This window comes from Podarcis liolepis, assembly GCF_965112155.1.
Source record: "Podarcis liolepis genome assembly, chromosome: 9".
In the NCBI taxonomy this organism is placed as follows: Eukaryota; Metazoa; Chordata; class Lepidosauria; order Squamata; family Lacertidae; genus Podarcis; species Podarcis liolepis.
The window spans coordinates 55335005-55362015 of record NC_139564.1 but is presented as its reverse complement, the minus strand read 5'-3'; the positions used below and the strand labels follow the sequence as shown (position 1 = coordinate 55362015).

General features: G+C 43.4%; 1 protein-coding gene across 8 annotated transcripts in view; it reads left to right on the top strand.

The window, feature by feature from the left end:
* The first annotated feature begins 509 nt into the window (after positions 1-509).
* The window catches only part of DLC1 (DLC1 Rho GTPase activating protein), a 264082-nt gene continuing 237580 nt past the window's right edge, over positions 510-27011 (top strand). For 2 of the 8 annotated variants that reach the window (XM_083459741.1, XM_083459739.1), the window contains exons 1-2: positions 510-783; positions 17183-18326. In XM_083459741.1, the coding sequence (XP_083315867.1) occupies positions 17298-18326 (1029 nt within the window). In that variant the 5' untranslated portion in view covers positions 510-783; positions 17183-17297. Of the gene's footprint in view, positions 784-1292; positions 1840-17182; positions 18327-27011 lie in introns of those variants that run through there. The other 6 variants (XM_083459737.1, XM_083459733.1, XM_083459736.1 and 3 more) reach the window with 5 other exon arrangements.

Here is a 27011-nt window from a genome sequence, read left to right as displayed (position 1 = left end):
GTAGACAGTATTAGATGGACCAGTGTGCCTGACTCAGTATAAGGCAGTTTCCTATGTTTCTATCCCCCAAATACCTATAAAATTAGTTTTGGTACACCGTAAGTGAGTCAACAGAGTGCATACTTTGTGTAGCCTCAAAAACTTAATAAAACTCAGCATCAGCACTTCTTCCAAATTACAAGCAAATCAGCCAACGCAGCTCTGTCATACTGTTTGGCATTCCTTAAGAGAACTTGCCTCTTTGAATCTTGTTGCTAGAGCTTAATTTTTTTTAAAAAAGCAGGTCTGAGTTTTTTAAAAAAAAACACACGACAACCTAAAATAACATAAGTTATTATGCTCCTTAGAAATTACCTCAAGAGCTCTGGTAGCATTTGTTATGTGAATAGTTAACATTTATTATTAATTGATACTCTAATTAAAGCCATGCCAGTGCTTTCCATTAGCTTACTCTCAAATTTTTACAGAGCTGTCTGTCTGGTTTTAATCAAAACCAAATGGCAGTCCAAGTTCCCAGGCTGGAGCAACTGGGAGGAAATCATTCAGAGGAGGCAGAAGAAAGCAGAAAAGATAAACAGCAGATAGCTTCACCAAATCTGTACTGAATAGAGGATGTAGATTCTGTGGGCTGCTCCAGAGATATGATTCAGGCACCCTGTCAAACTGGGAAAGCATAGTTACAAGTGTTTTATGTCAGCTGAGTTCTAATATGATCAAGATGGAGTCTGTCCTCATGCTTTCACAGCCCTGAATCTCTGACACTCTGGAGAATTCTCCGTAGAGGTAATGTCTTGTGTTTATCTCTCTCTCCCTATGCGCACTGTTGCCTTTATATGCAAATGGCTCTCTGTTCTCATACCTCTCATTGGTTAAAATGCTCCCTGGCCTTTACCTTTTATTTGCGTATTTTACTCTCCCTGCATCTTGCATCTTTCTTGCCCTTTCCTCCTCGTGCCTCGTTCTTGTGCTGGTGATTACTTGCTTGATACTCTAAAGAAAAAATGCCTTTGAAGAGTTGCAGTATATTAGCTGAAGCCAACTTTCCTAGCCATTTGCTTGTTTGTTGCTCAAGAGAGTAAAACAAAAATCTGAACTGCTTTCAGAGTTGTGCTTGTGTTTGGCATGGCGGGGGTGGGGGTGGAGCCAATGAAATTCATATGAATGTGTGCATTAATGTGGGAATTGCCACAAATTAGGGAACAGGGTCCTATCTCAAATCACAGTTTTATTGTGCACTGTTTCGGGATTTTCTCCTCTCTCTCTCTCTCTCTCTCTCTCTCTCTGTCTGTCTTTCTCTGTTTCACATGCCTACTACTCAACAGCAGGAAATACTTTCCAAGCAATCTGGGCCTGGTACTGTGAGGCCCCCGTCTCACAAAACATCAGTCTGCATTTAGTAGACAGAAGTAACTAGGGAAAGCTTGGTAGAATTCCACTTAGACAAGGCTCCCTCCAGCTGCAGAACGTGTTTCGGTCAGAATCACACATATAGAGCAAAAGTGCTGAGAATAGAGCAATGATCTCAGCAATGAAATCTGAACTTTATGCTTAGTGGAGGTTGAGTCGGATTTTGGGTTCCCACCCCTTCCCTCTCTTTCTGTATACACAGGCAAAGTATTTAGAGAAGTAATTCTGGCTACTTCTACCTTCTTGCCATCTCTGTGAGGTAAACCTGGAAGGCTTCTTTTTAAATTCTTTTTTTTTGGGGGGGGGAGGGAATAAAGCTTATTTGAGATATACAGACATTTTCTGGAATCGGTAAACAAAATGCCACTGCTCAGTACTGAAGCTTTCTGCACTGAAGATTCGAACAGTGTAACTGGGATGAAAAAAGTCGCAGTAAGTGGATGATTGCATGCCGGCTGTGTCTTTTAAGTATTCTGTATGCAAGCTCTGAAGCAAAACTTTGCTCTCTAAGGTTTCCTTTGTAAAGATGCAAACGATATGCTGAAGTATCTGTTTATACGAATGACGCTTGGAAGGGATTGACTTGTGTGTTTTGCAAAGGCTACAAAATCAAGAAATGTGTCTAAATCTTCTCATTACCTTCATGATCAATAGGCAAAAATCAGCACCCGGCTGAAAACCACATCTCCCTTATGTGAATACACTGGTTTATATCAGCCGTATCTCTCTTGGGCTAGGTCCCAGAGAATTTTGTGATATAGGGATACTTGAAATGAGAATGGCTGGGCATGAAGTTACCAAATGTATCAATCAAGAAGCATCAATTGTCAGATGCATATTAACTAGAAATAAGAAAATGTTTTGTGATCATATATCCCTTCGTTTTAAGGAAAGGAACAATTGTCATAGAGATGATATTGCCTCTAATGCAGCTTAAAGTTTTGATTCAGGACTCCGTGTGAATTCTTTCAAAGGGCAGAAAGTTGTCCCATATCAACTTTTTATGTGAAACCACTACAAAACCAATATTGCACAGCATGTATAAACTGGAGCCACACAGGAAATACACGCAAGACTCCTAATCAATGATGTAGACTGGATTGATAAAGTGTTAGTATATCATATAGCATTAGCTGAATTGCTGGAAGAAGCTTCAGACCATAACACTGGCATTTAAAGGCAGATGAAAGGTCTGGGTAATAATGCCCCTCGTATCCCATGCCCCTGTTTGCTTAATATGGGCAGAAAATGTATTACTCCCTGTACATTAAGGCTGCAGAAGGAAGAGAAAATACTTATCTAGGAGTAAGTCCCATTGAAGTCTGGGAAGATACACATGGGATTCCACGGTCAAACAGTATTGGCTATTAGACCACTGCATGAACCAGGTGAAGAACATTTTTTTTCTGTCAATGCTGCATTGCATCAGAGGAAATATTGCGGGGAGGGGGTTGCAAACACTGGGTGGGGCTAAGGCCAATGTGGACCAGGGCCAGATCCAAAGTGGGTGGGTGGGATCGTCACTTTTCTCTTCCTTCTGTGACCCTGAGCTCTGTTACTCTTCTCCAGCCTATCAAGTGTTCTTGGTATTAAGCATCATAGAACAGCTAGATGAACCAATGGTCTGACTTGGTGTAAGGCAGTTCCCTGTGATCCTATGCCTGGGATAGTCCAGGGCTAAGCAATGTGACTCACTGAGTCAAACTCTGCCGCATGCTAGTTGTTGTGGGTTATGCTTCTGCCACTTGCCTAGGATGGCACCCTTGGTTGATTGCAAGTTGTGTGGGACTTAGATAATCCAATGAACATATAGGTTGGCACGGGCAGCAACTTCCTCATTCACTTGATATGAATCGTGTTTTCTATGTCCTTCTATCTGCAGCCTTGCGCTGGACACCACGAAAACCATCTGCATGCAAGCCAGAAAGTTCCTAGCCAAATCCTAGTTGACCAAGACAGATTAGGGCTTAGGATTTAGGGCTCACAGAGGAACAAGTGCATTCATGTTTGAATGAGTTCGCTGTAGTCTTAAGGATACATTACAGTTTCGCACATTGTGAACCTTTGGGATGGAACTGGTGAATCTTCAGTTGCATAAAACTACCATTCCGCTGAACTGTGATGACTGCTGTTCTTTTTGTGTGTGTCCACCTGTACCTATTCTCCACATCTTTTCCTTTCTCCATTCTCTTCATGTATTCTGCTATTCTGCTAGTATGTTTCAGACATCTTTTGTATTGTGAGCCAGATAAATCATAATTGTAAATTGTAACCAGTGGAGGCATGCCAATGTACTTAGCTTGGGTAATTTATTTTGAATGTGCAATTTGGATTTCCTTGAGGCCAAATCTGAATTATTTTGGCATTATCTCGACACAGGCCTGAATCGTGGGAGCTTTCTCTGTAGAATGTGTAAAAACGGTTGGTTCAGTCTGTGGGTTGAATTCAGTGTCATGGAAACAGATCCTGTTTGCCTGATAGAACAATCTCCCCTCTACTCCCCTATGTGCTGTTCTGGAGAATCTTCCACACGCATCCCAAGCCAGTTGAGGGGCAGGGGCATGTGGTGGAAGAGCTGGGTACTACTGGGACTCTGCACTGGCTTTCACTAGCACAACTATTTAGTTGAGTCAAGTACCAAAGTTCTAGTTACAGGTAGGTAGCCATGTTGGTCTGCCGTAGTCAAAACAAAATTTTAAAAATCCTTCCAGTAGCACCTTAGAGACCAACTAAGTTTGTTACTGGTATGAACTTTCGTGTGCATGCACACTTCTTCAGATACACTGAAACAGAAGTCACCAGACCCTTATATATAGTGAGGAGGGGTATTGCTCAGAAGGGTGGTGGGAATGGGTGATTGACTGATAGGTGTGGTAAACCTACGGGTCTGGTGACTTCTGTTTCAGTATATCTGAAGAAGTGTGCATGCACACAAAAGCTCATACCAATAACAAACTTAGTTGGTCTCTAAGGTGCTTCTGGAAGGAATTTTTAAAATTTTGTTTCATACTAAAGTTCTAGTTCTGCATTGAAGATGGATATAGACAAACTGATTCAGAAGTTAGCAGAGAAGATGGTCAACCATCATCTGCTCTGCCAACCTCTGAATCAGTTTGTCTATATCCTTCTTCAGCCATATGGGATATATGTCCTATGAGAAAAGATTGAAGAGATGGGATATGTTAAACCTGGGGAAGAGAAGATTGATGAGAGACCTGATAGCACTCTTCAAATACCTGACAGACTGTTGCACAGAAGAGAGCAAAGACTTGTTTCTCTGTGAGCCTCGAGAGCAGGGCTTAAGATACAGGATGGCAGATTTCAGATGAACATGAGGTGAGACCTCTTAATGAGAAGAGCAGTTGAATACTGGAACCCATTGGCTAGAGGCCTGGTGGCTCCCCTCATTGGGATCTTCAAGGAGGTGCTAGAAAGCCATCAGTTTGTGGGTGCTCTAACTCTGGATGTCCTGCATTGATGCCACTAGATGATGAACTGGGAGGAAGAGGAGGAGGAAGTGGATTCCGGTGAGGGGTGTAGACAGGACTGGGACTCACCAGGGCAAGCTGGGGTTGGGGAAGGAGAGGTTGGTGTAGGGTGACAGGGTGACAGAGGATGACAAGGGGATGATGCACAGGAACCAGAGAAGCAGGACCCATCACCAGAGCCAGAGAGTCCTCTGTCCCCACAAACATGGTGTAGGGAGCAGTGGGAGGGTTGCCCAGGAGGCTGAGGCAGGCAAGGGTCCATAGCCCAGCTCCCTAGCTGGCCAGGTGGGGCTCACTAGCTCTGAGAAGAGGGGTGTGGTTCCTTAGATCAGGCATGGCCAAACTTGGCCCTCCAGCTGTTTTTGGACTGCAACTCCCATCATCCCTAGCTAACAGGACCAGTGGTCAGGGATGATGGGAATTGTAGTCCTAAAACAGCTGGAGGGCCAAGTTTGGCCATGCCTGCTTAGCTGGAGTAGGCTTGGAACAGGTGAGGGTCACATGCCTCGTTAAGTCCAGATGTAAAATACAAAAGGACAGCAGGGACGAGATGCTATGTCTGCTCAACTTGCCCCTGTTGATGGACATCAGCTTGGTTACTCCAGGATCTCTGCGGGACTGTGCTTTGGTTTTGGACTTTGGACATGTGTATTGAACCTGGGCTGTGGACTTGAAATATTGACTTTCCACCAGGTAGGCCATGGGTTCAGGACAATTGATCAAGGGGATGATTCTATTCTTTGCCTGAAGTAGTGAAAAGAATCTCAGATCTTAAAGCTGGAAAGGTTAATACTTTGGAGAGTCACTGTCAGTTAATCTTATTAGGTTAAGTGGGCCAAAGCTTCTCAGTTTAAAGCAGTCTCATATGTTGATATGAGTCGTTGTTGCGAGGAAATAGTTAGCCCCCTGTGATTACAGGGGTGCCAACTTCATCCCTCCTCCAGTTCAATGATAACTGTTCAGGATACACACACACACTGTATTTGGAGATTGTTGGTTAATTGTGGTTCTCACCTCCATCTGCAACCATCCTATGCATTTGCATGGCTGTGGTCAAGACCCTGCCATATCAAATGCTTTTAAGTTTGGGTTCTTATTTTTATTTTACTTTCTAATGGATAAGCGCCCATGTAGCTCTTTACAAGAAAAGAGTGTGATCATGGAAAAGGTCCTGCTCTCTCACAATAGCACTTACCTATATCATAAATGGCATTGATATGAAATTATCTGCGTTTAATGGATATGTGCTCCCTCCCTTGACACTAGATGCACCTTTCCCCTCATACAGAGTTAATAAGATTAAATGGGCAAATAGTCTTTCCCTTGCAAGGACACTCCTTGGTAGCAAGTCTCTCCTCATCCCTGTGTTTGCTCAGCTGAGTGCTATGTGAACAACCCTGATGCTCAGACATTTTCCACTTCCTTCCCCCTCTTTTGGAGCAGCTATGATGGGGAGAATAGAAGCATTCCATTTTCAACTAACTCTGTTGTTTAGTCCAATGGTTTGTCCAACTATGCTTTCAACAAACAAGCCAAGATCAACCCAAGCTTTCTGATTCTGAATGGTTGAGATAAACTGTAACTAACTAACCACAGTTTCCAGTTCTGACAAGGGTGGAAGCAGATGCTTCCAATCTCCTGCTCACGGCCACACCCAGAGGAAAGGAGGGGGGGGGATTGCTGGATGTTGCTGGATTTGTGTGCAGTCCCCTGGGTCATTGAAATGCAGGTGGCAGTTTCTCAGAGAAGTACATTCAGACTTTGGATTTACCCCACCCATCCAGGCCATCAGAAAGATTGTAAAAATGCTTCTTGTTCCAGATGAGCCTTGCTTGAACACGGTCTTCCTGACCTCTGGCATGTTCCCATGTTCTCAAATTCTGGGCTCTTGGGTTGCTTCTCAACCATCCCTCCTGGTTTGCCCTACGGTTCTGACTTCAGTCCTGACCACTAACTGTTTCCCACAGAACCTGGTTCCCCGCTTCTGTTTCCTCCCCACCCAAGCATGGCCAAGCTAGCCATGAGGGAAGGTGAGGCAACTGCCTCAGGTAACAGGATCCAGAGGCAGCAGATCTGACCTCCAGGGGATGCATCAGCCACTGCTGCTGACAAGGAGGCAGCAATAGCTGCAGTGCTTGGAGACTGGATCTGCTGCCTCCTCAGAAGCTTCCCACAATGTTTCTCTACAATGGCCTCTTGATGAACAGGAAGCACTGCTGGTCTCCCGCTATCCTTGTTTCTGATGTAGATCTTCCGCTCACCCCTACTTCCCATTTTGTGTTTTGCCTCAGGTACCAAAGTGTCTCTAGCTGGCCCTTATCATGGCTCAGCCCATAGGGAGCAGGCTCATGTATGTAATGCTAAACTATGAATTAGCAATACATTCAAAACAAGCTGGTGGCTGTAGCATAGGGGTTTGGGAATTGCTAGCACTAGGAGCAAATTGGGGTCACAAAGAGTCGGACATGACTAAATGACTAAACAGCAACAACGGCAGGAGCAAATTGACTATTGTTACAGGGCAGAAGGGAAGGGCCCATATGGCTTTGTATGCATAGCCTCCAACATTCCTCAGATGAAAATAGGGACATTTCTCACTCCACTCCAACTGTCCCTCCTCAACCCCCTACTTTCTGTTTCCACCACCACACACCAACAGGGCTCAGTACACACATTCTCCACCATCCTGAGAAAACCCATTAATCCCAATTTTATTTCAGAATTCCTGTACTATCCATGGAAAATTGGGGCACTTGGAGAGTATGGATATGTATAAGTAGCATGATGTATTGAGCTGACAACTGTTGGCATTCTCACTGTTTTCTTTCTAAATACACACACACACACACACACAAACACATAATATAATTTTTAACAGTCTTAAAAGTGACTTCCTCATGTAATAAAAATTGATTTAACTGCTTAAAAACAAAATAATATGTATAAGTAGCAGTAATGTATATGTAGATGCAGCAGAAATGCTTAAAAGGCTAATTTCACCCAAACAACATTTTCCATCGACTATGTCCTCCCATAGCGGCATTCCGTTTTGCAAAGTTCCCAGGCATCAGCATTTCTTCACTTGCATGGAAATGGGGAATTCTGGCCTTCCTTACTGGAAATGTTAGCTTAAGCCTCATCTCCACGAAGCAGCAAAGTCCATTTTGGCAACTGTTTTCAGTAATGAGTTACTTCAAATTGGTTTTATTAAAAGGTTTAGCTGTTAGTATAAATGCTGTGAATACATTCTTGCCCTGTCTGGAATACACACAACAGAAATATTTGAGAACCAAATGTCAATAGTGTTTTCGGTAATGATGTGTAGTGCAGTTCTCTCCCACCCATGCTACCAGTGGAGCCATTTTCAACGTCAAGTCAACACAGGTGATGACAACAGTTGTCAGCAAGGTTTCAGTTCCTTGGTGCATCATAAGACCACATTGTACAAGTTTAGGAAGTATATGCCTAAATAAGTACAGATTTAGGAAGCGCACACAAATAAATTGATTTCAGCAACTGGGCACATGCAGGCGCGAGCTTTTACCATTCGGTTATGATTTAGTATTTCTTTTGGAATACGTTGTGGCCAGCGTATTCTAAGTGCATTTACCTTGATAGAAATTCAAATGAACTTGTAGCTACAGAGTCAGCTTTAGTCCTAACTGAGTTCCTATAGAAACTGGTGAAATAATAATATATATATAGTTTTGTTAGTTTGTTAAGGGTACTGGGAATTGTATCTCTGTGAGTTCCTAGGTTTCTTTGGGGAAAGTCACACGCTTTAAATGTGCTGTGGGTGTGCTTTAAGTGCATAGTGTGGTTCTTCCCACACATTAGGAAACACAAGCATTCGCCACAGTTGATGGATTTAGGGGATTTCCAAGACTATCGCTATTTTGCAGGAGCAATTCAAGCACAAACCAGAACTTTTGATTTGCACAGATGGATGGATTAAAGTGCTCTGCTCCCCTATAGGGTGTGCTGAGTGTGCCCAGGCACCCCCTAATGCCTTTCCCACAAAAAGTGGCTGCAGGCTCCGTAGATGTTTTTACACTGGCAACTGGGAGGACTCCCACTCCCAAGGTGGCTATGTTTTTTGTGTGTGGCAGGAATCGCAGAGCCAGCAACAGTGGAGATCTTGTTCTCCAGATGCATGCACACAGTGTGGGGGGGGGGAGGGGGGTGTTTCTCTCAGTCTCTGCCTTTGCTGAGGAAGAGGAGCAGAGTCAGCCTGGGGTCTTGCCTCAGAGATGACTCAGAAGCTATAAAGTGTAGATAACAACCAGGGGAAGGATGTGTGTGGGATGAGCTGATTGGCTGGGGTCTCTTGGGGTGTGTGCCTCTGGCTCCACCCCTTATTTTTATACCCTCCCCCTTTGTGTGTATGTGTGTGCACATACCTATCTCTTAGTCTGCTTTTCTCTTGCCTTGCACTGATTCTCTTTGTTGGGCTGCGTAGTGAGAATGGTGTTGTCATTTAATTTAATTCCCTGGGTGCACACCCTAACGAAACGTGCTGTGCACAACTATGGGCTAACGGGAAGCAGTGTTTAAACACCTTGCAAGCAAATCAAGATGAAGGCTGCTCATTGTCATATGACCACCCCCAAGCCAATCAGAATGTATGCTCAATAAAGACCAGATATAAAATCTAGCTTTGATGACAGCATTGTACAAGCAAATCGGGGTGAATGCTCCATAAACAGTTTTATGAGTTTGAGAGAGTTTGATGACCCAAGCTCTAGGCAGGTATTAGTATGAATGGGGGGGGGAGAAGTGGAGATGAGGCAGGGGCGCTCTTTCAAGCCTCACCCACCCACAACACCCCTGTGTGCACTATCTCCATCAAAGAGGGAATTTCAGAAAGGAGATTCTAAGTGTGTCTCCAATAATGAACACACTTCCGATACGGTACAATACGATAATCTTTATTGTCATTGTCCCATACAGAACAACAAAATCTACATCAGACATTCAAAAACCAACAAGCCTGCTATCCCAGCTATCCCAGCCTGGTTAACCCCCTAAAAACTCTGATACCCCATAATTAAATACAATATACTCCTATAGACCATACATCCCATAGAAGGGACGCAGGTGGTCTGTGGGTTAAACCACAGAGCCTAGGACTTGCTGATCAGAAGGTCGGTGGTTCAAATCCCCATGACGGGGTGAGCTCCCGTTGCTCGGTCGGCCCCTGCTCCTGCCAACCTAGCAGTTCTAAAGCATGTAAAAAAGTGCAAGTAGATAAATAGGCATCGCTCTGGTGGGAAGGTAAACGGCGTTTCCGTGCGCTGCTCTGGTTCGCCAGAAGCGGCTTAGTCACACCGGCTCCCTCGGCCAATAAAGTGAGATGAGCACCGCAACCCCAGAGTCAGTCATGACTGAACCTAATGGACAGGGGTCCCTTTACCTTTACTCCCATAGAGACTACCTTACACTGCCTTTAAAACCAAAATCGCATTTGGATAGAAACTGTTTCTCAGGCGGCTAGTCCTAGTCTTTATAACCCCGTACCTTCTTCCAGAAGGCAGAAGCTGAAAGAGATCATTTAGTGCGCACTATCCCGCACTATCTCTGCGGCTTTCTTATGACACCTGGAATAATGAACAAGATTCCAAGCACATGTTGGCAAGGGGTTGCATGTTTGTCCCTGGCTCCTCTCTGCTTTTAGCCCACAGAGTGGAAGCAAACTGCACCATCTCAAAAGCTAGTGCTGTTCTGGGGCCCGTTTTGGTGTGTCTCAGGATAATGTAGGGAATCTGGATCATGCAGGTGAACAGGCTCCCTGATACACCTCCCACCACCAACAGGGCAGTGATAGGAGGGAAGCTTTCCACTACCTCACTGGGAAGACTCCAGCAGTAGGCATGCGATCCCATCTCCCTCTCCACCATTTGAGCAGCTATTCCTTTGCAGCCTATGGTCCCTCAGCTGTCCTGCTGGGAAACATAGGCTCGACCCCTTAATCGATCCTGTTTTCATTATTTTAAAATGAAATATGACTCTCCGGTTTTATCTTTCTATCGGCTACCCAGTTAGAAACATGAGCTATTGCAATGTCAAATAAATGCATTGCCGTGGAAGCGCTACATCCAAAAATGAAAACAGAGCTCTGTTGCCCACGTATATATAAATATATGTATTTAATCAAGATGGAAATAACACATTCGCCACTCTCCTGTTCTTGACCTTTGACCACATGGGCGTGCATAAATGTCGAAGACTGTGCGGCGCGTCACTTCAGAACTAGAGCTTCCAGAAATTCTCCTTAAACTTGACACCGGCACACTGTCAGCCTCTAGGGAATTGTTTATCCTGTCTTACCTTATATTTCCTGTCTGCATGTAATAAAATGAACCATGCTACTGTTGTCTGGCAGACTGACTTGTTTATGCAGTGGGCTGAATTTCTCTTGATGGACACTTCGGGTGTGAAACTATTTAACCGTAATTATTTATTTCAGCATTTAGCAAGGGTCCAGCAGCTGGTCAATGTTTGAATGTAGCCATCTCCTTGGAAGCATAAACTCAGTTTACAGAAGAGAAAGAAAACAACAGCAGTATTTTAGACAGTAACTCTCTTTGCCTGGTAGGTGTTAAATTTGCTATTAAATTACCACTGTAGATAAGGTTTATTTAGCAATACACCTGCAGTTTCCGATTTAATCCGTACCCAAATCATACGCTACAGATTAGACTGAAGTGCCAAGAGTTGCCTCCAGATCACCCAGTGAGCTTCACGAGTTAGCAAGTGTTTGAGCCCTGGGCCAAACAAGATACAACACCACTTGCACAATGTGACAATTTCCCTTGGAAGTGACTTGGAAGCTGCAGATAGTGCAAAATGCAGCAGCCAGGTTAGGAAGCAGATCAGCCAGTGAGAGCCATATCACTGAATGGAAAGGAGTTGCATTGGCGCCCAGCACACCTCCCTGAATTTATGGCAATTTTTAAAGCCTAGAATGGCCATGGGTCCTAAATACCTGAAGCACCTGTCCTGTGGAACGCCCTCCCACCAGATGTCAAAGAAAAGAACTACCACCAGACTTTTAGAAGACATCTTCTGAAGGCAGCCCTGTTTAGGGAAGCTTTTAATGTTTAACAGACCACTGTATTTTAATACTTTGTTGGAAGCTGCCCAGAGTGGCTGGGTATATTATTATTATTATTATTATTATTATTATTATTATTATTATTATTATATTGTCTTGCCTGATCTGCCAAGGAGGCTCTTCTCAATGTCCCACTTCCAAGATTTATGTTTTATGCAGAAGGCCTTCTGTTATGGTACCCCATTTGGGGAATGCCCTTGCCTCTGAGATATGGCTGGCACTGGTGCTTTTTCCATACCAAATTATACATTATAAGGACAAAGCAGGGCTTCATGTACTGGCAGCCTTGATTCAAATTCCCCCTCCCTTTCCATAACATGACTTATCTCGTGTCTTAATGCCATTACCATGTGAATTTACCCAGCAACACTACCTTGTTAGCTGTGAAATGGAGTTGAGGAGATGCATAACGATGTCAAGACATGCCATAAATCTATTGGAGGCAGGGTCATGGCTGTTTGACTAATTTTGCTTTGTTTGTAATTATGCAGTTATTATTTTTCATATTGTAAGCCACCTTGAGCATAGCTTTGCTATGGAAGACTGCATACAAATGAAATGATGTATGCATTGTCAAGAGCTGCAGATTTCAGTAGGTTCCCCTGTTATTTCTTCATGCTTACGCCATGCATAGCAAAAGTGAGTTTTGCTCATTCCCTATTTATCAGGTCCTTTTTCTTTTCTCCTATTTGGCTACATCTTTCCTTGAGAGAAGGTTTCGTTTCACCATCCTCATCCTCATGCAGCCGGCAGTGAATTCTGTTAACCCTTGCGCATGCAGGGTCCTCTTCTTCAGCTTTGTAGACGTGGAAAATATGGTTGTGAAATGGGAGCAGGCTGGACTTAAAAGGGAGGTTAAAGGCCTCTGAGCATGCAGACGCTCCGTTGTGAAAGTCACTTTGTCAAGGCGTAATTTATGGAGGTTCAGTTGCACAGCTATAATTCTGCAATTCTTTCAGGCTGCCTCCTTTTATACCTTCAGGCATGTGATTTGTCAGGACAGCCTTGTGGTCTGGGTGTGCAATCGGAGCTTCCCTCGGTAGACTGAAATGACCCAGAACAAACTCGGTAGTTAATCTTCTTTATTGCTGAAATCAATAAGCAGATCCATGCTAAGTGCTGACAGTTCCTATGTAGGGAGTGAAAAGGAGAAGTGGCTGTTCCTTGAACCTGTAATATGTTACAACCCAGAAATTTCCTTTATTGTCGTTGCTGTTATTTAATAAGGAGGTCCCCCTCTGATGGTGTATATATTTAAAAGGCATCATTTTATTTCCTTTCACCTAACGGGCCATGAAGAAATAGATATAGTCCTGGCATATAGAATCTGTTTTTCCACATGCACTCATTTTACACGTACACTTTAACATACATGGCTGCACATAGATGCATTACACATATATGTACTCTTCTCTCTCAGAGTGTTCAAAGTGATGCACATATATACGGTAATTCCATTAACCATTACAATAACCTTGCAAGGGAAGGCAGTAGTACTTTACCATCTTGCAAATAAGGAGAGGCAGGGGAAAGATAACAGTTTGCATAAGGAGATGAAGCGAAATGGAAACGTGAGCTTTTCTGAAGAAAACCAACCCAATTGTTGAGCTTCTTTTAGGAAAATCTGATTTATTTATTTTTTACAAATATGCAATTTGACTTCCCTAAAATCCAGGAGAAAACATCACTTTGCAGAAAACTAGGAGAGCATCATGTCAACTACCCCTGCTCCAAAGCATTATTTCATTGTTATGTATGATTTATTATGATAAAATATCATAACTCGGTAGGCTTCTCAATTTTTTTTTGGCGACATTGTGTTGTTTGTTTCCTATGCTTACATGATTCTGAATGATAGTGTTGTCATAAATTCCATAATAAGTCTGCACAGCAGCCTCTTCTAATGACTCAGAAGCTTGGCACAGATCATCGTATCACACGAGGCTCATTGGAAAGATAGGCAGATGAGAAGGTGGCACGCAAACCATAAGCAGACATCCTTTGCATGCGACATTTGTGATGTGGTTGCCATCATGAACCCAAAGCAGACAGACACCTCTTTATATGTACATCTATGGGCGCATGCTGTTCCAGATGATGTCAATCATGCTAGGGAGGTCCCTGATTGGGATGTATTTTGCTACTTTGGCATGATTCATATTGTCTCGAATGGGGCATGTGTCACTTCACATGTGAGTAATTGTAAATGCACTGGCACAAATCAAATTTCCAACAAGCTGTTGGCATCCATCTGTCTTGAGAGACAATGGAGTTCACCTCCAAGGGAAATGTCAAACTGAAGTGACCTCCCTGGGGCGCAAGCCTGGGAAATATGTATGGAGGCCCTGAGCTGCTGATGTGGTCCAAAGGAAAGCTGATCAATATGTTTGGCGCAAGCTTCGCTTCAGGAGTTGCTGGAAGGAGGCATACGAGGTGCCATCCAACAGCCTTAGAGACTACACTCTGAATTTGTGTAGGGTTTACCCCATGGGTAGGCAAACTAAGGCCAGAGGGCCGGATCCGGCCCAATCGCCTTCTAAATCCGACCCGCGGACAGTCTGGGAATCAGCGTGTTTTTACATGAGTGGAATGTGTCCTTTTATTTAAAATGCATCTCTGGGTTATTTGTGGGGCATAGGAATTCGTTATTTCCCCCCAAAAAATATAATCTGCCCCCCACAAGGTCTGAGGGACAGTGGACTGGCCCTCTGCCGAAAAAGTTTGCTGACCTCTGGTTTACCCCTTAGCCTTTTCTTCTCCCAAATATATCCTGCAAGGCAGAAGAGGTTTAGGACCTGAGTTTTTCTTCTCCTAGATGCGCTACCTTCCCTGGTTGAGGAGCCTTATATGCCCCTATTCAATTCAAGTTTCCAACAGCATGCGTGCTATTTGGATAGCCTATGAATTGGGCCACAGAGTCAGCAATGGTTTCTCCTGTCTTACTAGAGGACACCTCCATGCTGAAGATATCATTATTCAAGTGTGCTGGGACTTCCAAACTCAGGGACACTCGGAAACACAAAGACCTGCAGAAAAATTGCTGGAACAACCCGAGGCCCATTAATCAGCCCAGAGGACTGTGTAATGCTTGCTGGGATTTTTTCCCCTCCATTTATATTTATGAATTATTATAATGTGCTGGCTTTCTTAGGATAGAATTGCAGAATCTTTTACTGTGTTCTTTGTTTGTTCACCTCTGATTTTATCTGTCCTCCACTTCATTCATCCATGTTTACAACAGACAGCTGCTTTAAGCAGATGAACAAGGCCAGTCACTAACTGCCTATTAATCAGGCGGTTAAATGGATCATTTGTATGTCACCTTTTATTTTGTACAGCAGAAGAGCTGCGATTGGGAACATGAAATCAGAACAAAACAATGGGTGGTTTACTTAATTACTATACACTACAAGCCCATGCAAACAATTAAATTACCCCTGAGTCAGTTTTCTTGTCCTGGAGTAACTTGGGACTCAGCTACATTAGTAAAATAAAACCCAGCATTTTGAATGCATAATAAACATGTAACACCAGTTGGTGCCGGAGAACAACATAAAATTTCTTTGTGGTTTTCCATAGTGGTTTTTCCCACCCTTTTGTTATAACAATTTAATTTCTAACTTATTTATAGCGTTTTTTCCCCTGTGTGTGGATCCACCCTTAGTCAACAGTATCATCCTATAAAATGATAAGGAGAATTATTCTAACACACATCAACTACCAATGTGCTGTAAAATGTGTAGTATAATGGGTTCTGAATTATCATCATCATCATCATTTATTAAATTTATATACCACCCTTCATCTGAAGATCTGAAAATGGTTCACAAGATAAAAAAAACAACAGGATAGAAGCACAAAATGAATAGTTGAAACAAAACAGTAACCTCCCTCCCACAACCACATTTAAAAGGCCATAAAATATAAATTAGCCAAAGGCCTGGCTGAAGAGGAATGTTGTTGCCTGGCACCTAAACATGTATAGTGAAGGTGCCAGGTGAAACTTCCTGGGAAGAGCATTCCACAAATGGGGAGCCGCTGCAGAAAAGGCCCATTCTTCTGCTGCCACCCTCTTTTGGATGAGCCACATTAAGAAGGGCCTCAGATAATTATCGCAGTTTATTGGGAGAGAAGCAGTCCTTGAACTATTGTGGCCTGAATGGGTTCTAAGAGTGACATACTACACTTCTAGCTCAAGGAACATCACATGACCATCAGTACCCTTTTAGTTAGCATGCTGTACTTAAAAAATCAAGAAGGGACAATAAGGGAAATCCCATAGCTGTGGTTTCAGCCCTCAGCATCTAGTAGCAAGCCTGAGAAGGACCTCTGCTAGTAGGATCAATGAGGCCTTCTAATCAAAGTAGACAATGCTGGACTCACTGTAAGGCAACATTATATGTTTATATTCATGTGTGTGGGACTGTTTCAAGCATATCCCAAACTGAACACAACTCACATTTAGACAGCCTTCCAGTGATCTTGTAAATAGTTTGATCGCTGAGCTCTATCTGAAAAGCTCCAGCACCTATTCTAAGAAAACCATCTACTCAGTCAAATGTTTCTGCCTTCTCTGATAGTAGTGGTGAAGTAAGTTGGGGAACAGTAAACTGTCCTTGGAAATATTCTTCTAAAAAATAATTAGAGAAGATAATAGTTCTAAATATGTTCAGCCTAGGGTCTAAATTTACCAATGTAACAAAATAAATGAATATTCTAGAATGTATGAATAGTTCAAAAGGCAGGCATTGAAATTCAGCCTTTGACAATAATGTGGTGCTTGGTTATTTTCATGAATAGGAAATGTGGACTTGTGTTGTCTACGAAGACTCACAAGACCAATGGCTTTTAAACCCATGAAAATAGCTGTCTCATGACAGAGGCAGTGATGAGAGACTCATTGTCAGATTTTGGCTTATGGAACCTGTTGTGTTCCCATAAAGTTGTTTATAGCATTCTGTTTACTTCATTTGAGGGAGTAATCAGCAAGGAGGCTATGCTAGATTATAGCTTCTGCCTTTGTTGGAAAATGATTAAAGTTATTCTGCAAAACATCTTTCTAAACTCTTCGTAACTCATGCACTTATTGTTGCTTTTCCATACTTCCCTCCCCGCTAGATGCGCTTCTGTTACTTACATTGAAACGATAATTTATTTCTTCTTCTTTTTACAGAAGATATGCAAGAGGTAAAACCATTTCATCCTGCAGAGAATTTCATGGAAGTCATAATGTTTCCTCTGGCCCTCTTTGCATTACACTGTGGAACCTGTTGCTAAAGTACTATGACATGTCTCTAGCAATCAGAAAAAGAAGCTGGGAAGAACACGTGACCCAATGGATGGGCTTGCCGTTTGGGTCTATTGATTCTAATATATTATGCAGGCATGGCCTAGTAGCTGACAACTTGCAAGCAGGTATGGAAAATGACAGACTTCGGAGCGAAAGCCAGAAAGAAAGAAGTGCTTCCTTGCCAGACTGCTGTCATGGTGGAGAACTGGGAGGTTTCCCCACAAAGCTGCTTGGTAATGTTTCCAGAGAGGTAGATGAAAATGACAATCATCAAGAGGAAGAAGAATTTCCCTCCCTTGAGGCTAGCACAGAAACATTGGTGAATGTTTCCATTGGTGGTGATAATGATGCCAAGGACAATGAAGTAGTGCTCTCTTTGGAGAAAGTCAACCACCAGCTTGGTGACCCTGAAGAAAAATGGTCAGCTAAAAGGAACCAGTCAGAAGGAGGAGCAGGACTCTTCATGAAGATGGACCCAGGTGTGGAAGCAAAGGAAGACTCCAGTCATGCCTTGGATTCTGTTGGGAAACTTCATAATGAGACAGATCCCAAAGCACTGAAGGAATATATTTGTGATAGCAGAGAAGAGAGACTAGAACTTTGTTACAACAGCTCCAATGAAAATGAAGAGACCTCAGAAGAAAACTTCTCTGAGCCTCCAGATGCAGGAGAAACAATTCCTGAGAAGAAGATGGCCCGTGATATTGTAGCTGCACAGAGGCATGAAAAATCGAATGCTCCTAAAGATGGGAATGAAAAAGAAGTCTGCGGTCAATTATTTGATGAATTTTCTCCTGGTCCGTGTAGTGACCTAAATGTAGTTGTTGCAGACTCCAGAAATGTTCTTGTGCCATCACCTGGTTCTTGTTTCCTATCGGAGGAAAATGTTCTGGATGAAAATGGCTTTGCCTGTGCTCAAGACAAATGCATCAAAAGCACGTCCCTGGTGGAATGTATAAGTGATTTAAAGAACAACACGACCACACACGAGCCTACGGACGGTCAAGTCATTTTGCGCAAAAGAAAGGTAGGACATGTAAAAAAAAGTGTTGCTGTTGTTTTCAGATTTCCTGGGAAATGTGTGTTCCTAGGCAGAAGCCGACAGTTGAAATAGCTTGGGGGAGGAATGGGTGTAATCCAGTGTCAAGTTAAGACTTAGTCAATGAGACCTCAGTAAGCTGAAAGCAGCGGTGTGAAACCTCGAGCCCATGGGGCTAATTAGGCCTGCTAGGCCTCAGAGGTTGGCCCACCAAGGTATTTTTGGTAAGCCATGCTGACCTTTCCCCCTGCTTGCTGACAGAAAATGGAGGCAGTTCAAAAAGCATTGAATTTGGCCTGCAAAGGAAGACTCGGGAGCGCACTTAGAGTGCAAATCTGCTTCTTCCTTCAAGCCATGGCTTGAATTCAAGTGGTTCAAGCTGGGCAAAGGAATAATCAGCGGCTCAAGAGTACACTCCAAATTCTTCCTTTGCAGCCATGGAGTGAATGCATATCATATGACAAACAGGTGATTGACAAGTGAGTAACCCCACCCATCTGTTCAAAGTGCCCATGTAGGGATCCCCCTTGCCACAGCCTAGCTTAAAGGCTTCAGCTGGCATATTAGAAGGAATTCAAAGTTCACAGTCAGTCTACATTAGCTTGGGGCTGGAGAGGGATCCAGTTAACTGCTTCATCTGGCCCTAAGTGCAACCTGAGATCAGCATAGCACTTAGTAGAGTCAAAATAATTCCAGTTAGTGTGATTGGCAAAATGCCTCCGGAGGGCTTCACGCTTTTCTAAGTTATCACAGTTTTACCTACATGGAAAATGGAGGGGTATTTGGAAGACCCTGCTCAGGTGAACAACCAGCACAAATCTGAAGGGAAGTGGACATCCAAGGGAAATGGGTGGTAAAAGATTCAGGGTGGACAAGAAATTTCATTTTTTCACACAGTGCACAGTTGTGGTTCCCTGCCACAACTTGTGGTGATAGCCACCAACCTAAAGGTAAAGGTAAAGGGACCCCTGACCATTAGGTCCAGTCATGACCGACTCTGGGGTTGCGGCGCTCATCTTGCTTTATTGGCCGAGGGAGCCGGCGTACAGCTTCCGGGTCATGTGGCCAGCATGACTAAGCCGCTTCTGGTGAACCAGAGCAGTGCACGGAAACGCTGTTTACCTTCCCACTGGAGTGGTACCTATTTATCTACTTGCACTTTGATGTGCTTTCGAAATGCTAGGTTGGCAGGAGCAGGGACCGAGCAACGGGAGCTCACCCCACCATGGGGATTCGAACCGCCGACCTTCTGACTGGCAAGTCCTAGGCTCTGTGGTTTAACCCACAGTAAGAGACAAATGTTGGGAAAATAAGGCCATCTGAGAGGGCTGTTGGGCCCACGTCCTTCTTGGGGCTTCCCATAGGCGTCAGAGTCTGTGGGAAACAGGATGCTTAACTTAAATAGGCCTTTGGTATGAGCCTTACGTTCTTAGGAAAAGGCTTTTAATCAAATTAATGAAATTTCTCTGGGATGTTTTGACACTTCTTGATACGAATGTTCAGTAAGTGACTTTTGTCTAGAGACAGACTGTGCATTCCCACATTGCTGGCTCTGGCTGGGTGTCTCTAGGGTCAGGCATCTACCGGGTCACTCCCCTCTGCTCTTCTCATATCCGCTTGTACTAATTGGTCCGAAAAAGGGCAAATTTATGTCAGTATTGATTCAGCAGAGCAGCCCCAGGATTAGCCTCCTTTTCAACACACCTGAGACTCCTACGGAATGAGGAAATGACTTATGTGAGGTGCTAGTTGGGGTGCGCATAAGACAGTTAGTCACATTTGAAAGCAATTTCTGGACAGGACAAATAGCTCTCCCCCCCTCCAGCCCGCCGCCCACAATTCTGACAAAGGAACGGCAAGCGATTTTAAATCCCTTGTGACAAGAGTCCTCCCTAGTCCCCAAATCCTTATTCATGAGGTAGGATTAATTTTGCTTGCAGCTGGACGGTAGGATTAAACTGTAAGTGTCGCTTTTTCTCTGGCTATGTTGTTAGCTCTGTCAAAGTTAGACAGCGCCTGTGGCGAAAATCTTCAAAGCCTCCATATTTGACAGCAGCGGCTAAAGCGGAATGCTGACTCTCCCATTTTCCCTGTTGCTAGGAAGCATATGCAGAGGAGCAAGACCAGGCCTCTGCGTCTGCTGCTTTCTATAAATTGTAGGTGAGATCACCAAGCTTCTCGGTGATTCAGTCCAGGCAGGCCAGCCACTGGAAGAAGAATCTGTAGACCTTTCCAAACTGCTGCTTGCTGCCTCAGTAAGTTGCCTTGCTTAGACATCCAGAATAGTTAGGCTGGCCTTCTATCTTCTGGAAGACATTAAGATTTTTTTATGGTTGGAATCCATTGATCCTTTGATAGAAGATTCTAGAATCCCTCCAGCTCTTGTAAGACTATAAACTCTCATCCATGAACGTGGGCCATGATGGCTGGGGCTGATAGGAGTTCCGAGTCCAACAGCACACCTGGGTTTCTCATCGCTGCTATGAACAGGACAAGAACCTTCATAGATAAAATCATATGCTCCCAATCTTATACATATTTACTCAGAAGTAAGTCCAACTGAGTTCATTGGCACTTCCTCCTAGACAAGTGAATGGAGGGTTCAGTTGTATGCATACATACCTGGGAGTAAGCCCCATTAAGCATAGTGAGACCTACTTTGGAATGAGTGTGTGTGTGTGTGTGTGTGTGTGTGTGTGTGTGTGTGTGTCTGTAGTGCTTATCACCATCACCATCACCAGTCAGTGGAGGGACATTTGTGAAATATCCCCTATCTGCACTGTACATTTAAGTGGTATTAATCTATGCTAAACAATCACAACTTCCCCCAAAGAATCCTGGGAACTGTAGGTAAATAAGGGTGTTGAAAGTTGTTAGGGGACCCTTATTCCCCTCAAAAAGCCACTGTTCCCAGAGTTTCCTATGAAGAGGAGAGAGGGAATCACTCTGAGAACTGTAGTCAGAGATGCGAATAGAAGTCTCCTAACGATTTCCAACACACTACCGTTCCCAAGATTCTTTGGGAGAAGCCATGGGTGTTAAAAGTGGTATGGTACCGCTTTATGCAAATAGTGCAGGTGGGGCTTTAGCTAATGAAGCTTATACCAAAAGCATAAATGACAAACTTATCAACAGGGGAAAAAAGCAGTGGAAAACTCACAATTTTGTTGCACTAACTTGTTTAATTAGAATTTATGCATTGTGGTGTTCTTCGGTTTAATTTATTTAGATTACTGTGTAATTTGTACTTGGAATTTACGCAAACACCATCATAAATATTATCTCTGTCCCTTAGGAAGCTATGGAATGCTATCCCACAGACTTCAGCCATGTTTGGGTAGACACATGATGGATTCCAAACAATCCCAAAAGAATTTAAAACAAGTGCTGAACAAAACAGAGTCACTAATGGGATGATTCGAGGCCATGGCAGTCCAACCTTTTATGCAAATTTAAATTTTGACACATTTTTGCGACGGCAGGCAGCTATAAATTTTAGAAGCTGCCAATTTTGTCTAGACTGCAAACCCAAGAACCATACTGCAACTGTTATGCATCAAGTCAGGAAACACTTGGGTTTCAGCTGCCTAAAATGGTAATAAATGCAGTTTTATATATGACTTTATAACCGCTTGCCAGCATCTCCCTGACTAGCAGCATGGTGCTAAAGTAATTGATGTACAGTAGATTCCTCTTTAACTAAATCATCAAAACCTTTTATTTCCCCCAAAAATAAACTATAAACTATGTTGATGTGAACCTAATCAAAAAGTTCTAGAGGTGGATACTTTAAATCAAGAGAGTTCTTCATTTAGGAACAAAGTGATATTACTAATCAAGAGTTCTCAGTAATTTTGGGAAATGAGTCACAGACACGGATGGGGTTCTTCTTCAATCACGCTCTGATATTGGTCTCTCTTCCCCCCCCCCCTTAACTCCCTGCCTTTTCCAATCTTACTTTTGTCAAACCTCTAATTCTCAAGCCACTTCCTACTCTATCCACATTCTTCGGCTGCCCTGCCACCAATCCCAGTTGCCCTTACTCGTTTATTTTCCAGTTCCTCTTCCCATTTAGATTCCTAACCCTTGATGTCACTGCTTATCACCACATCACACATCCTTCTTTGCCTCTAGGGCTGTGTGAAGATTTCCATAGCCAAACTGGTCTTCACGTATCTTGCAAGAGTTATCATCACTTCTTGAGATGCTGCTGTGACCCACTAAGCAACTAGAATGCTTGTGAACATTCCTTGGGACTCATAGAAGCCCATTGACAAAGAGGAGTATGACAGCAAGGAGAGAGGTGGCAAACAACTATTGCCATTTAGCTTCTTATATCCAACCTTCAATACCGCAGAATTTTCTTTTGCATCTCAAGGTCCCCAAGCCACCCCAAACAAACTCACACTTCACACATCAATTTTTGTTTAAGGTTTTTAGCATGACTTTGGCCACAACTTTATTTAAATACACACATGTGAGTGGTTGTTTAGGCATTGGTTACGACTATCTGTCCTTGCCCCAGGGACAGAACTGACTTCCGGATTCCAGCGAAAGCCAGTCAGGGAAAACAATATTGGGGAGAAATGAAGCTGGGCAGCAGACCCTCACTTCTCACCCGGATGCTCCCGGGGGCTTGCATGGCCCAAGCCCGATGCCAGGCACTTGGATGACAAGGGGTGGCAAGCCCCTGGATTCCTTTAACGGAATTCCCTTGCAGCATCACCATTGGAGGGGTAGGCACTTACCCCTCCACCAACCAATTTTAATCAATGCCTAACCGCAAACCTTACAAGTTGTGATGATTTGCTATGCAGTAGGCAAAAACCAAATGGCACCAGCCAATCAGCCAAATGGACAAAATTCCTACCAGGCCCCTGCCCCAACAGCAGACGACCCCATGACAGGCATAGCAAGGTCAATGCAAAAACAAACAAACAAAAAAAAACAATTCAGGAAGGGTGGGCGGGTGATCCGGTGAACGCAGCCCAAGAGGACGCTCAAAGCTGCAAGACCAGTATTTAAAACCTTTGTCTCGACCCACAGATTGGCAACATAGGAATCTCCCCAGAGACTCAGTTACCCAATCACTGCCTGTGGCCATCCAAACATATCTGCCCCGCAACAGTGGGGTGGCCTGCTAGCTCCCACCGCAACACGTGCTCTCTGTTAGGGAGAACACGTTTTGTGCATGTGTCCACATACCCAACACTGATGCTGATGACCATAGCTTCCAGTTTTCAAGCTGTGTGTGTATATCGCCAATGCATTAAGATTCTCTGCGGGTAAGAATCCTAGCTCAGGATCACACCTTCTAATGCTGAACTCAGACCCAGCATGATGACATTGTGCAACCCCTGAGCAATAAGGCTGAGGTACCTGCATATTAGGGACGTGGGTGGCGATGTGGGTTAAACCACAGAGCCTAGGGCTTGCCGATCAGAAGGTCAGCTGTTTGAATCCCCGTGACAGGGTGAGCTCCCATTGCTCGGTCCCAGCTCCTGCCAACCTAGCAGTTTGAAAGCACACGGTGCAAGTAGATAAATAGGTACCACTCCGGCAGGGAGGTAAACGGCATTTCTGTGTGCTGCTCTGGTTCACCGGAAGCGGCTTAGTCATGCTGGCCACCTGACCTGGAAGCTGTACGCCAGCTCCCTCGGCCAGTAAAGTGAGATGAGTGCCGCAACCCTATAGTCGTCCACGACTGGACCTAATGGTCAGGGGTCCCTTTACCTTTTTACCTGCATATTGGGGTGAATCCCACAGATTGCAGAAGTGTTTTTTTAAAAAAACGTAGGGGAGAACCCCCAGCCAAGAAAACCCAGAAAGTGGGCAGGTTGTACATGTGTGCAGCCATCCAAAGAAAAGGGAGTAAAGGACCATATAATGAAAGTGAATCTTAAGCAAGTTCTTTGCCCCTAAGGGGCTATATATCTACCTGTCTACCTACCTATCTATAGATTGCCCTTGGCCATATGGACAACTTTATTGAAGATCCATTTAACCCACAAAATGTTCTTCAACAAAAAGTAATGTGAGTAATGCCCCCAAGCCTGTACATTTATCTCTTCAGATCCAGAAGTAAATTTCTGGCCAAAAAAAAAAAAAAAAAGATCCCATGGTTTCATTGTCCTTGTTTGGGGGGGGGGTGCCTTCAAAAAGACACTGAAAAGACTTCTTTTCATTTTCTTTTTAACGTTGTTAGTGCTTGGAATTTCAGAAAGGGAAAAGCAACACTAGGGAAAGTGTATCACTCAACACCGAGGTGTTCCAGGACTGCCTTCTCCTCATCGTGGCTTGTTTATTTCTAGAGCACTCATTCATACCTACACACTGATGCTTTGTAATTTACTGCCAGAGTAGAGAAAGAGATGAGCAAGAAGAAAGACTAAGGAAATATACAAGCGGAAATAATGTTCGGCCTCGTATGATTTGTTGGGTCATCGCTGGACTGGGCTTTGTACCTTGATACCATGTTCCTTTTTCATGTTCCATTCCCATCTGGCTCAGTTCCCTGGACATGACAACTCAAAAGATAATCTGGATGATAGATCTGGAAGCAAGGGCAGCATTTGGACAGAGACAGAGAAGCCTGTGATAGAGGAGGCTAAATGCTTGCTAATTTATACAGTATATATTTAAATCTGAGTCCATACCTGGCGCCTTCTATTCTTCTTTTGCTTCCTTAATCCTTTCCAGTTTCCATGAATGTATTCATCATTCTCCAATTCTTAGGTCATTCTGTACTGCCACTTAACAGATGCCAAAGGCAGAGCCAGCCCAACTGCTGGGCAAAATGAGGCAACTGCCTCAGATAGAATATGTTGCATGACAGCAGGGGCAGCCTTCTGGTTGAGCCTCCTAAGACCCCACCCCTTACCCTGAGGCATTCCCTCTGCTGGAGGATAGGATCCTGCTCCCCTCCAAACTAGACTGATGCTTCAGGTATAGTAGAGGATGATATCCTGTCACCATTGTTTCTTTCAAAGATTTTCTTGTGTAACAAAACAAAGAAAGAAACAGAGAAAAGTCTCCACTTTCAATTCACAAAGTCTTTTTCACAGTTCCTTTATGTTCAGTATGAGCCACTGTTATCATAGACATTGTGAGGTTGGAGGGAAAGAGGGGGGGAGAGAGGGGAATAGTGATCTTTCATTGTATTGCTTAGTGTTTGTGCAGGGTTTTTATTTCTTCTTCTTTTTTGTTCACTAAGGAAAGATACAAATACACTTTATATACTTTACAAAATAAAAACAATATTCACCAAAAGAAAATTATAATATATACCTATGTGGCTTCCCTCCACCACAACTCAACATCCTTTATACTATAATGTCTTTTTTACATTGTGTCTTTATATAAATCAATTTATATCCATTGATAATTTTACTCTAAAAATGAATCGTGTTTGTGCAGGGTTTTTGTGTCAGCTTCACATGGGTAGGTCTCTCTCTCTCTCTCTCTCTCTCTCTCTCTCTCACACACACACACACACACACACACACAGCATTGTTGAAGTAAGATTAAACTGCCAGCCAAGGCAGCTTTTGTATGTCGAATGAGGAGGGGCTGCCATCTTGTCTGTCTTCTCAGGCAGCAAATTGTCTTGGACCCAATGCTTCCATACCTGGGTTGCGACTTTGAGCTCAAGGTGCATATCTGTCTAACTATTTGATGCCACCTGTACATAAGCTGGCATTCCTGCTTTTTGAGGTGTGAACTTCCTCCTACCTCCTATATTAGGCATTGAAATGCTCTGCCCAGTTCTTAAATAGGACTTTTGTGTGTTAAATCCACTTATTTTCCCTTTGTTGACTTTCTGTGCTAAAGCTGGAACTCATCCACCCCTGCCTTTGCCAACATTTGTGAAGTCTGCCCTTCTTTCCATTCTTACTGCCAACAGTCCTCAATCTCTCTCTCTCTCTCTCTCTTTCTCTCTCTCCTTACACCTCCATAGATGTAGTACAGTGTTTGCCGACTTGAAGCTCTCCAGATATTTTGGACTACAACTCCTGTTGGTGCCAGCCAGCACAGCCAATGATTGGGGGGGGGGGTGATGGGAGTGGTAGTCCAGCAATTTCTGAAGGTTCTCCAACCCTGGGTTATGCAGTCAAGTCAATAACATCTCCTTACCTGCTTTCTCTGTTGCCTTAGATATATGTAGGATAGGGTATAAATATCCCTGGCTAATTTGCTTGATACACGCTGAATAATAATAATAATAATAATAATAATTTTATTTTTTATACCCCACCCATCTAGACACTCTGAGCAGCTTACAGCACATAAAAAATTGTAAAACATTAGACATTAAAAATGTCCCAATACAGGGCTGCCTTCAGATGTCTTCTAAAACTCAGATAGTTGTTTATTTCCTTGACATCTGATGGGAGGGCATTCCACAGGGTGGAACTTTAGTGTTAGTTATCTATTTGTAATGGCATTAATTAATACTTTAAAAAATCAAACAAATACTTTCAAAAGCAGTGTTAGAAACTGAGATATGAAAGGCAGGAGCTAAATGGCACCTTAAACCTAGGTTATGGGCACCCCATGGAGTGTCTAGCCGTGCTTTTTATATAACAAGAATACAAAACTGAAAATGAATGAACTGCAGCTAAAATCTTATGTTCATTTTTCACATGTCTGTGAAGACTGCAAAAAACAAAAAAC